This window comes from Neomonachus schauinslandi, chromosome 1, assembly GCF_002201575.2.
Source record: "Neomonachus schauinslandi chromosome 1, ASM220157v2, whole genome shotgun sequence".
NCBI lineage: Eukaryota > Metazoa > Chordata > Mammalia > Carnivora > Phocidae > Neomonachus > Neomonachus schauinslandi.
In genome coordinates, this window is record NC_058403.1 from 126,327,203 (window position 1) to 126,338,902 (window position 11,700).

The 11,700-nt window shown below is 40.2% G+C and overlaps 1 protein-coding gene across 1 annotated transcript in view; it reads right to left on the reverse strand.

Moving 5' to 3' along the window:
* Positions 1-2,458: 2,458 nt before the first annotated feature.
* Positions 2,459-11,700, reverse strand: part of DNAJC13 (DnaJ heat shock protein family (Hsp40) member C13) — a 122,487-nt gene continuing 113,245 nt past the window's right edge. Inside the window, exons 56-57 of the mRNA XM_044920445.1 lie at positions 9,307-9,406; positions 2,459-3,329 (exon numbers count right to left, since the gene is read on the reverse strand). Of these exons, the coding sequence (XP_044776380.1) occupies positions 3,223-3,329; positions 9,307-9,406 (207 nt within the window). The 3' untranslated portion in view covers positions 2,459-3,222. The remainder of the gene's footprint in view (positions 3,330-9,306; positions 9,407-11,700) is intronic.

Genomic DNA, 11,700 nt, shown 5'->3' on the forward strand with positions numbered 1-11,700 from the left:
ACCACAGTAAGTCTAGTTACCACCCATCACTATACAATTGACACCCTTCACCCATTTTGCCTACTACCCCCGAACACCTTCTCCCCTGAATATATATATATTTCACATCTTCTTTATCCAAATTCATCCACTGATGGACACTTAGATTGTTTTCATATTTTGGCTATTGTAAAAAACACTGCAAAGAACACAGGTGGTGCATGTATCTTTCTCAATTAGTGTTTTTGTTTCTGCAGATACCCGGAAGTAGAATAGCTGGGTCATATGGTAATTCTATTTTTAATTTTTTGAGGAACCTCCATATTGTTTTCCACAGTGACTGCACCAGTTTGCATTCCCAACAGTGCACGAGGGTTCCCTTCTCTCCACATCCTCTCCAACATTTGTTATTTGCCTTTTTGATACTAGTCATTCTAACAGGTGTGAGGTGGTACCTCGTGGTTTTGACTTGCATTTCCCTGACAATTAATGATGTCAAACATTTTTTCATGTGCCAGTTGGCCATCTATATGTCTTCTTTGGAAATGTCTATATAGATCCTCTGCCCATTTTTCAATCAGATTTTTTGCTATTGAGTTCTTTACAGATTTGGGATATTAACGCCTTATTGGATGTGATTTACAAGTATTTTCTACCACTCAGTAGGTGATGATTTCCTTTGTTGTGCAGAAACTTTAGTTTGATGTAGTCCTGCTTAACATTTTTCCTTTCTTTTTCTGCAGGAAGCATTTCTTATAAAAATATTCCAGTTACTAAGAAAGGGCCTCAGAATAGCAGCATTTGGTAGCTCCTGACGTACAAATGGATCTAGTCACACTGAGCTTCCATTATTGTCAATATCACATGACCTACAGACATAATGTACTTCTAAACAAAAGAACCCAACACCCCTCTAGTCTTGCCAAAGGGATGGAACCTGAATCTGATCAAGCTCTTGGATGTAAAGGACAGAGGATTAAGTTGAATTGCACCAGGAGTGTGTGATCAGTAACTTCCAAACTCTGGGAAAAACAAAAAATGGCCTTGGGGCCTTCAACAAAGTTATGGGGGAAAAGGGGATGGAAGGGGAGCCACAAGATTAAAAAAGACCCAAAACATATTTAAAGAAGAAAAAGTGCAAGACCAAACGTTTAGGGATATATGCATGGGTGATAAACTACAAAGAAACACAAGGGAGTGTCGGACAAGTGGTCACTTTTGCTAGGAGGGGCTGTGATTTTGATGGGTGCACATGAAGGGGCTTCTGGAAAGGCTGACAAAGTTCTTGACCTAGATGGTAGTTTCAAGGGTGATCTGCCTTATATAATGATTCATTAAACTAACTTGTTCAGTGAGATATTCTGTATCTGTTTTGGTTTACAATATAAAATATTTAAAAACAAAACAAAAACCCCCTCAGTTTTCCTAGTTACATATACCTGCTGGAGACTGCTGCTGTGATCATGGCTCAGAACACAGACTTTGGTGTCAGGTCTAAGTAGTTTGGATTTCTTACCCTGTTACTTACTGTGTGACTTTTGCTAAGTTGCTTTGCCTCTCTGAGCTCATGTTCTTCACCTAGAAGATGAAAATTTTATCAGTATCAAGCCCATAGGCTTGCTCTAAGGATTAAATGAGGCTATGTATGTGTAAGTTTATACGATGTTTGGCATCCAGGCAATGTTCAATAAAGATGAGCTATTACTGTTATTCAAGTATCAATGATTGTAGATTAAACAGCCTTTTAAATATCATAAATACAATATTTATGTTCTCATAGTATTTAAAGGAAGTATATTGATTTGCACTCTCCTAAAACACCTACTCCTAAATTAGCTGTTATAATCTCTTTTAATGAACATATTTTTAGGACAAGTATCATCTGGAAAGTAAAAGCAGTTATATATTAGAATACTTACACGGGCATATTATTCCAAAATCTTTGAGAGATGATGCAAAATTCTGAATTAGTGATTCCATTCCATTCTAGCTCTGTTTACACATCAACTGTGGAATAAACTTGGTTCTTGCTTTCAAAGGCAATGTGAAGGTTTGGGTATTTCCTCATTCTTTAAGAAATGTTTGTATTCTTTACATGTTTATATTTTCTTGCAGTTTGTGATCATACTAGGAGACCTACATGTTGAGATCTGTTATTTAAAATCTGTTCTCACTCTAAATTTCCCTCCTCTTAAAAATACTGGAATTAATGTGTCTCACACATTAGAGTATTAATATATGGGCTGGCCCAATCCTGAATTACTTAAGAGAAAATAAATGAAATGCTATGTTTCTGGAAATTAAGATGTGGCTGAAATATTAACAAAGGACGTTAGGAATGATCAGATGTGTCAATGTAGTTGTCTGTCCAAGGAGCAGTGACTGTAAGGGAAGTCTGTGTTTATTCCTACCACCAAATCTGTCTTAGGAACAGATATGAGGTCTTCCATGGGAAAAATTAAATTAGAACAAATATATCTCATTAACAAAGCAGTCAATTCCCTTTATTTTTAAAATTTTATGTACACATATGAATGATCTGTATAATGTACATTCAATATAGAAAGCTTTATATATCTGATAACGTATAGAACATTTCACAATTACACTAATCTCTTACATAACATCTTGACATCCGTTTTTAAATTTTTAAATTTTTTTGCACAAGCTCCTTTTTCATTCAGTTTGGTAAAGCCAGTTATACATACCGACGTGTACTGTGAGCTCTCAGAAGGTTAATGATTGAGGAGAGGATACCAGGGAACAGGCGCAAGGACAAAACCTAATAGTGTTTGACGGTGGAGGAGGACAGCCATGTGGACTCAATGCAGGAGAGGAAAAGACCCTTTTCCGGGGATAAGTGACTTTTAGTCCAATTTCTGTAGATTGCAGTTCAACCCCAGAGTCACACTAATTCAAAAAAACATTATAAAAACTAGGAAGAAAGTTTTGTCTTGATTCACAGTCTTGTAAACAGATATAAAGAAACAGAATGTGCTTACATACATCAAGAAAAAAAAATTCTTGTGTACCCACTTAGGTTGATCCACAGAGTGCTTTCTTACAATGTGATACAATTAGAATTACTGACTTTTTTTCCTAAATAAAAATATTTGTATAGAAAAAGGAATAATACTGTCATGAAACCAGGAGAAAGGCAGTAAGAGTTTGCTTCAACGTATCAGCTGGAGGAATGTGGACCGGGCACTGGCCTTTCAGCATTTATTGTCTCTCACAAATGTGTCAAGTCTGATAGCCAAGGTCGCCTGCCTCGTGGTCTACGGGAGGCGGCAGGTTAGACATGACTGACGAGGATGTCCCTGCAGTAAGGTAGCCAGCAACTCCAGGTCCTGCAAGAGAGAAAGGAAAACACACACCTTCTAGAGAGCAGAGCCACAGGAAAACACGGACCTTTCTAAAAAACATCAGAAGCTAGTCAAGGACCTTATCACATCTTAACTCACAGCTACACAGGGCCATGTGCAAGGTATGGCTTTACTAGGTGACAAAGTTAAAAATTATTTCAAAATTGAGGCTGGACAGTCACACTGGTGTGGAAACATGGGAAACTGTCCCTTCTCAATTCTGGGACTTTAATGTTTCAAAAAATCCTGGGCACTAAAGGATAGCTATGTCAAATGGGAAAGAAATAAAAAGGGGATGGGGAACAAGTAGAGGAAAGAAACTCTATACTCAGTCAGCCCATCCAAAAGTTATACTTGATGAAATGCCCAAGAAAAACACTTTATCAACATTCAAGGTAACCAACTTTCATTTGGTGCAAAGAAATGCTATCATAACAAGTAACACCAAATGAACAGGGCTGCTACACCAACATCTCTAAAAAAGGGGAAGCTCTGGACATCTGTCATAGGTCAAAATAATAATGCTAGGGGAAAAGGTATCAGTATTTTCGTTTTCTAGGTCTTCCTTGATTCTAACCATCTCCAGTGCATGGAAATGCTACGTATGCCAGCATTTATCAAGATGTGTCCTATGAGCATTCTCTGTAATGGCTTTAGCCCTCCAGTTTATCTTAAACACTGCAGAGACAATTACATCCCAGAAGCACTGCACAAACCGTACAGAGTACTTGCGAGAGACATTGTAGCGTAATACCACCAACTGAGCAATACTTTTAGCTGAAACCGTAGGAAATAAGGCAAACGGCTAAGGAACATCAGAGGGTTAGAACTAGAAAGGCAGTGGAAGCGGCATGCATTTAGCAAAATGATTCTCTACCTGCTTCAGAGAGCTACACAGAAGTTAGCAAGCTGCCTGGCAGAGCGGATCTAAAGCCCGCTCCTGAGGTGAAGGGGGCTGCTGCCAGTTAGAAGGGAAGGAGAGATACCTGAGGGGAAAAAAGAAATATAAGCAGCAAGGGAAGTTAAAAGGAAGTGCAAACAGCAGAGCAGTTTGATGAAGGCTAAGGCATAACAGGGACTAATGCAGGACAACAGGGGCACAATTCAGGTTCATCTTGTTCACCTTACAAGCACTTGTACCGAGGATGTGGAATGGCTCGCATCCCTGAGCAAACACTGCATCTAGCATGTAATTACACAGCCAGAGACACTTCAGCCTGCGTGAGCTGTCACATGCCAACCAGAGGGCCGAGGCACTCGGAACCCTGAACTAATAAAATGTGGAAAAGGGATTTTCCCTTTTTAAGAAACTGTAAGGCCCGCATCTGTCACCTCCTGCCTCCTGCCCATCAGGGTGCCAGGCCGTCCCCGGACTGCCCAGGAGAAGACCACTGGGGCAACCCACCCCCTCTAACAGGGCAGTGCAGAGCTACAGCGCCCACTGTTACCATCACTTCGCACCGACCTATCACTCTTTGAACCTGAGGCAGCAGCAAGATTACCACAGAACTATTACGTAGGTCTCAGCAAAGATAGAAGCCTGAAGAACAGAGCCCCAAACACCCGGCATCGGTAAAGTTCCCAAGCACTTCCAACTGTGGACTCAACTTGGTTCACGTCAAATGAGTAGATTACGAGACCAAATCATGAATGCTACATAGAAAATAGACTAAGGCTACTGTTCTCAAACTGTGTGCTGAGGCACCCTGGGACAAATTCACAGGGGTGCTGCTAGATATTTTAAATTGGAGAGAAACACAGCAACATTTATTGGACATCACACAACCACTTTCAAGTAAAATGTTTGGACCTAATACTTAAACTTAACCGTTGGGTTATTTCTTTTGGCCTAAGGGTAGATTGAAAAAAAAAAAAATCACAAAGATATTAAGGGCACCATGAATTGAGAAAGTTTGGGAACCTCTGGGCTAAAATTAAATTGTGAAATGATGGGCCTAGAAGGATCATCCACAAGAAACCAAATTCTAGCCCCACCATTTGCTGCTTTAGGAAGGGCAAACCAATTCCTGGACATTTCTGTACATAAAGTCTGAAATGCTCTTTCCCTCACACCTCTGCCCTCTCCTTTACACCACGTCTGGTTTCCAGGGGCCAGAAGGTACAGTCTAGTCATTAGGATGGGACAGAGCAGTTGTGTTCTCCAGAGAAAGATGGGAGGACAGAGTAGGGGCTGCCAGAAATGCAGCAGGCGGCAACATTGTGCCAGGCTGCTAGACCTAAGAACGAGAAAAGATGGACAATTAACGAAGAATCCCACAAAATGGAACTGGCTGCAGTTACAGAGTAGTGGAAAGAGCATGGGCTTTGGTAAAAATGAACATGGGCTTCTCAGCAGGGAAATAACAAGGAGGAAGCTCTGCCTTAGCAGTCAGTGACCTATGATAAACTGACGACCTTAGGGAATCTTTCCTAACATCGCTCACACTGTGTAGTCTTGGGACAGGTGTAAAAAGAAAAACACAAGGTAAAAAAAAAAAAAAAAAACCCGACTCTATAAAGAACGGACAGACTGGTTTGAGGAGAGACCCAAGAACTGCACCCTCTCTCCCTTTAATGACCTTAGGAAGCCAAGTGAACTATTCCACATGCCTCTAATTAAATATAACATAAATATATACAGGTGTGTGTGTGTATGTATAAAGCTCTTCGTCTCCAATTCCAATTAAATATAAATATATGTGTGTACATGTCTTGTGTATGTATACAAAGTTCTTCATCTTCATTTCCGACTTCTACAAGCATGTTTACCTTGGTCTGCTTCTCTTCCTTTCCCTGTTGTTCCTTCCTTCCCTATTCTGATTTTATGAGTGAGGTAAATTGAGGATTTTCACTACTAAAATTATTTTTATAGGGCCTTGAGCTTGTCAGTACCCAGCTCTTCTAGAACCTAATAAATAGCTAAGTAACAGGGCCCACAGGCAACCACAGCTTTTCTGCATCATGGGTAAAATCTCACTGAGACACTTTCAGATTAAGTGTTAATCATAAAACAAAACAAGTATGCCAGGCTAGAGAGCCTATGGAACCAGGCGGTCTCATCTCAATTCATCAACAATGAGTAATCCTGCCTAGGACACTATTTATAACCCCAATCCTGAGCGTGTGACTGAATGGTATCTGCTCAGCAGCCAGGGTGAAGAAAAATCATTCATAAATGATTTTTTTTCTTCTTATCCTACTTTGAAATAGTCATTAACTTTCATTTATCTTTTCCCATCGCCTACACAAAATCCACTTACTTGCCAAACTCACCCACAGGTATTTTAGAAAAAGGGCTAGTGGAGTGTGTTCTCATAGTGCCTTACTTCATTTGCACACTGATTAGAGAGGGGCTGGCCACCATGATAATCCTCTCAAGACCGAGGGTAGGGTGGGGTAAATCCTAATCGATTAAAGTTCCAACTCAACACACCACTGTATACATTCCACGGAGTTATACACGCGATTCTACCATTATTAAAAGAACTTGTCCCTTTAGCAAACACATGACACACAATACAAAGCACCCATGGAAAAGCTCAAACACAGGAAGAAAACATTTGGCAATCTAAACAATGAGCAGACAATTCAAGTGGTAGTGCTCTGACTCTTTAAACAGTCCTTTCAAAAAAGTCTGGAACTGATGGGAAAATTCTTTTCAAACATCTCACCAAAAGAATATTCCAGATTGGTGATGTGCTAAGAATTGGGACAATTTGGGGGCCAACACAGTTCAGAGCTATTCCAGACTGTTCCGTGTGGATGGCAGGCTTCAGGAGGGCCTTCGGAATGGCCACAGTAACACCAGTCAATCTCCGAGTTGGGATTTATACCATTGCCCCTTTGACCGGCTTTATACAGAACCTGCTGCCCCTGGAGTGGGCCCAAAGGAGGATGTGAAAAAATTTGTGACCCCAGTTCTTCTTCCTCCCCAACCCTCTTACCTCCCTACAGCTCATCATAGCTCTTCTCACACCTTACTCAGAAGCCACCCCAGGGATCCAAGTAGAAGGAAAGGCACAGATAGGAATCTTTGTAATCCCTGTACTTTTTTTCTCTAGTTTTAGCAAATTTGATGGGGTGAGGATCAAAAGATTTCTAAAGGAAACCTAGGTCCCTGAAGATAAATCCCTACCTCTTCCATATTCTAACCGCAGACCCTTTCGGCCCACATCCTGTTAGTAAGTCAAGTACCATCTCAAGTCTTTTACTCTATCAAGTCAAGTCAATGAACACCAAGCACAACGGAGATCACAACAAATTAGAAGAGGTCTCCCCAGGGGTGCCTGGGTGGCTTAGTCGGTTAATTGTCTGCCTTCGGCTCAGGTCATGATCCCAGCGTCCTGGGATCGAGCGCCACATCGGGCTCCCTGCTCAGCCGGGAGCCTGCTTCTCCCTCTCCCTCTGCCTGCTGCTCTGCCTACTTGTGCTCTTTACCTCTCTGTCAAATAAATAAATAAAATCTTAAAAAAAAGAGAGGTCTCCCTGTAGGGAAGCTTATAATCTACATCTTATTAGTCTTCAGGGCCAAACTTTAAATGAGTAGTTATTTTTAGCTGGCAGATTTTCCAGTCACAACATCCTTAGATACAAAGTAATGAATGTAATGCCACAAAGAGGTGGTATTATGTAAACTTCTGGGAAAAGAGTCTAAAGAGATGAAGTTTTTAGTGTGCCTGTTAAGAGAACATACTCTTACTTAGAAGCTACAACTTTACTTCAAATTTGAAAGAGAGACAGGAGATAAACAAAGACCATTTTCTAGGTATTTCTCTCCATAGAAATCACAGGACAGGGAACGGAAAAGTTAGAAGTGAGACCTGACACTGCTCTTCATTCATGTACACCCAGGCTGGCAATCAAAGCACCGTGTGTTTATAAATGTTAGGGCTCTGCTTATACATTTTAGTGGATTCAAATGAAAGTGGTCATAGTGAAGAAAAAAGCAGTAGTGTCACAATTGAGACTAAAATTAAAAACAAGCAAAATGTTTTCTAAAGTTGCCATTTTTAAATACTCAAGATTTAGTCTTCCTGATTTATAAACTTCTATACTAGTGATCAGGATTACTAAAACAATTACACTGGCATGCAAACCAGTGGGTACTATTTTTTTTCCTCTCAGTCTACCCACATCCTCTCTGGTTAGAGGATGCAGAGCTGACTTTATATATATATATATATATATATATACATACATACTAAACACAAGCAGATAGCAAAAACCACCTATTATTCTTAAGGTTAATTTCTAACTGAAAACTTTTATACCAGAGACTATATTTCATCTTCAGATATAGCAATAAAATGGTACGATTTTCTTTTTAAACAGAAGCCAGTATGAAAACAAATATTCCAAAATTGTTATGCAATTAGTGTGTCAAATGGACAAATGTCCTGAACTTCAAAAATGTTATGATCTTTTGATCCTTACACAATAAAATGTCTTTTCCTTTATGGTACCCACATATTTCTTCCCTTGAGAGGACAAACTGTAAATATTTTGTAAAACTACAGAATCACCACTAGAAACTTAGAAGGAAAGTATTTCACAGATGAACGTACATATTTGGAGTTTCAAACTGTTACTCTGGCAGAAATGGAACGATGCTACCATGTTTCTGATACTGATACTTCTGAGTAAATATTTCTCTATACTTTTTACATGCTCAAGATAAACATTTTAATATCATGCTCCAAATGTAACCTATGACACCATGAATTAATTGGGTTACAACTGACCAAGGTCCACGTTTCAGTCAGCACACATTCAACACAACAGCAGTTGACATCTGTCCAGGGCTAACCCCAGAGGTCCACCACACGCCCGCAGCATCCCCAAGACAGGTGGCTAGTAGCCTAGGAAGAAACTCTAAGTGCTACATTCAGTCTAGTCAGGACAAAAGGAAGGTTCAAGTGGCTGTGGCCCTATGTCTTAGAGTAACCAATTAGGTGCGGTTTACCTGTGAGGTATCCTGCTGTTTGTGACTCAGAAATAAACAAATCATGTTTCTGATCTTTGAAGGCACTCCAGACTGAAGAACGAGACAAGATTTCATTCACCTAGGGAAGTAAAGCAAACTCTTTGAGCACAAATTAATTAATAAGGACTGGGTACTGGAAGATAGAACTAAAGAGAAAAAGCAAACTTCCAAGACAAAAGGAAGAAGGTCAGCTGAGGAAAGATCCAAAGATGGAGCGAGACCTAGCATTCATCACTCTATACCAGGTACTGGGAGAGGCACATCTCCTTAAACCAGACCCAAAGAAGTCCCTAAGAAGTCAATCTTCCCTCTAGAGTTGGACGCTGGTATTTGAACCTATAATTTACTAGCTTGTTTGTAAGTTGGGCAGGAAGACTTTCTTGTGATACTAAAAACTGGCTGAGAGTGTGTCATGAGCTCATGAAGTATTCCCAAGGAAGGGCTCTGGGGAGAAGACGCTACAAACTCAAACTAAAACTTAAAGCAGTCTTTCAAATTATGGGTTGTGACCTGTTAGAAGTTTATGAAATTGATTAAGAGGATTGTGATCAGCATGCTTGAGGTTAACAGTTTAATACAGAAAGCACCAGAGTATCACATGTAAAATGGGTAAATACTGATCTGTGATGTATGTATGTATATATATGAGTATAAAATATGTGTGTAGAGTGTAATGGACTAAGATGAAGGACATATTTCTGTGTGATACATATTAAAAAACTCAGAGGCTCTCTTTTGCATATTAACATTCAGATCAAATATTTATTGGGTACCTCCCTCCTTATGTGGAGGCACAGTGGACACAAAGAGGAGAAAGACAGCCTGTCTCTGAAGTGCTTATAGTCTAGTCCTAGTGGGGGAGACAGCCAGCGCCAGACAATTTGGTGGCAGGCAACAGAGTAGAGATACACACAGGGCCATGCGAGTCCAAGAGACTCCCTGTCTCGAGCTTGGAGGCACCACTGGAAGTAATTACTTGTGAAGGTGGTGGAGGAGCTGCTATTTTGAAAATTATCACACCTGTTTCCTCCCCTTGAGACTGGAAGATGGGTGTCAGGGTTACTTGGCTAATTTCATCAACAGAAATCCTGAGGCAGGTCAAGGGTAAGACAGCTGCCTGTACATGGTACACAGGAGTGCCTCTGCTTGGCAAGTTCAGAACGCCCATAGAAAAAAAAAACCCCAAATACTTCTAAACATATAGCTGATGACTGCAGCAAGATATGTGGCCTCTCTTAATATTATTTTAAAATGTTCAAATGGTGATACGGATAGAACGGACAATGGCATAACAAATGTTTCTTTAGTGAGACTCTACACAAACACAGTGGAATCACTAAAAGACAATTTAAACCTATGAAAGAACATTAGGGAGTAACAGTCCAAATGTCTTGGGGCGCCTGGGTGGCTCAGTCGGTTAAGCGTCTGCCTTCAGCTCAGGTCATGATCCCAGGGTCCTGGGATCGAGTCCTGCATCGGGCTCCTTGCTCAGCAGGGAGCCTGCTTCTCCCTCTCCCTGCCGTTCCCCCCTGCCTGTGTTCTCGCTCTCTGACAAATAAATAAAATCTTAAAAAAAAAAACAAAAACAAAACACCAAATGTCTATCACCAGATGAATGGATAAACGAATTGTGGCACATACATATAGGAATATTTCAGCCATAAAAAGGAATGAAGCATTGATACATGCTATTAACATGATGAACCTTGAAAACATGCTAAATGACAGACACCAGACACAAAAGGTCATATACTATATGGTTCCATTTATACGAAATATCCAGAATAGGTGAATTCACAGGAAAAAAAGTGGTGCTCGCCAGAGGCTGGGGGGAGGGAGAAATGGGGAGGAACTGCTTAATGGGTATAGAGGTTCCTTTTGGGGTGATAAAATGTTTTAGAACTAGATAGGGTGGTGGTGGCACAACACTGTTAATACGCAAAACACAAATTAATTGTTCACTTTAAAATGGTTAATCTCATGTGTAAATTTCACCTGAATTTAAAAAAAAAACAGAGCAAGAGAGCATTAGTAGATAATGCTGGATGATAACACTGAATGAGGAACTCCTCAGAAGCAACAATAAGAATGAAGCCAAAGAGTAAAATTAAATTACTGGGCCAGCTGGAAGTCAGCATATGCATGCGACTGACACAGTATTAACAAAGAAAGAGGATAAAACTAAAATGGCATTCGGAAATGGCATTATGGGATTAATGAATGTGGTTATCACTACCCAGCAATAAATCCTAGAACTAAACATTAACCTTAACCAGCACTAAATGCTCAATATTCTTCTATGCTGAAGAATTCCAGCATTTTTCTTCTTGAAATGTACAACATGCTATCAGTATTCAAAAAAAGACCCCCCCC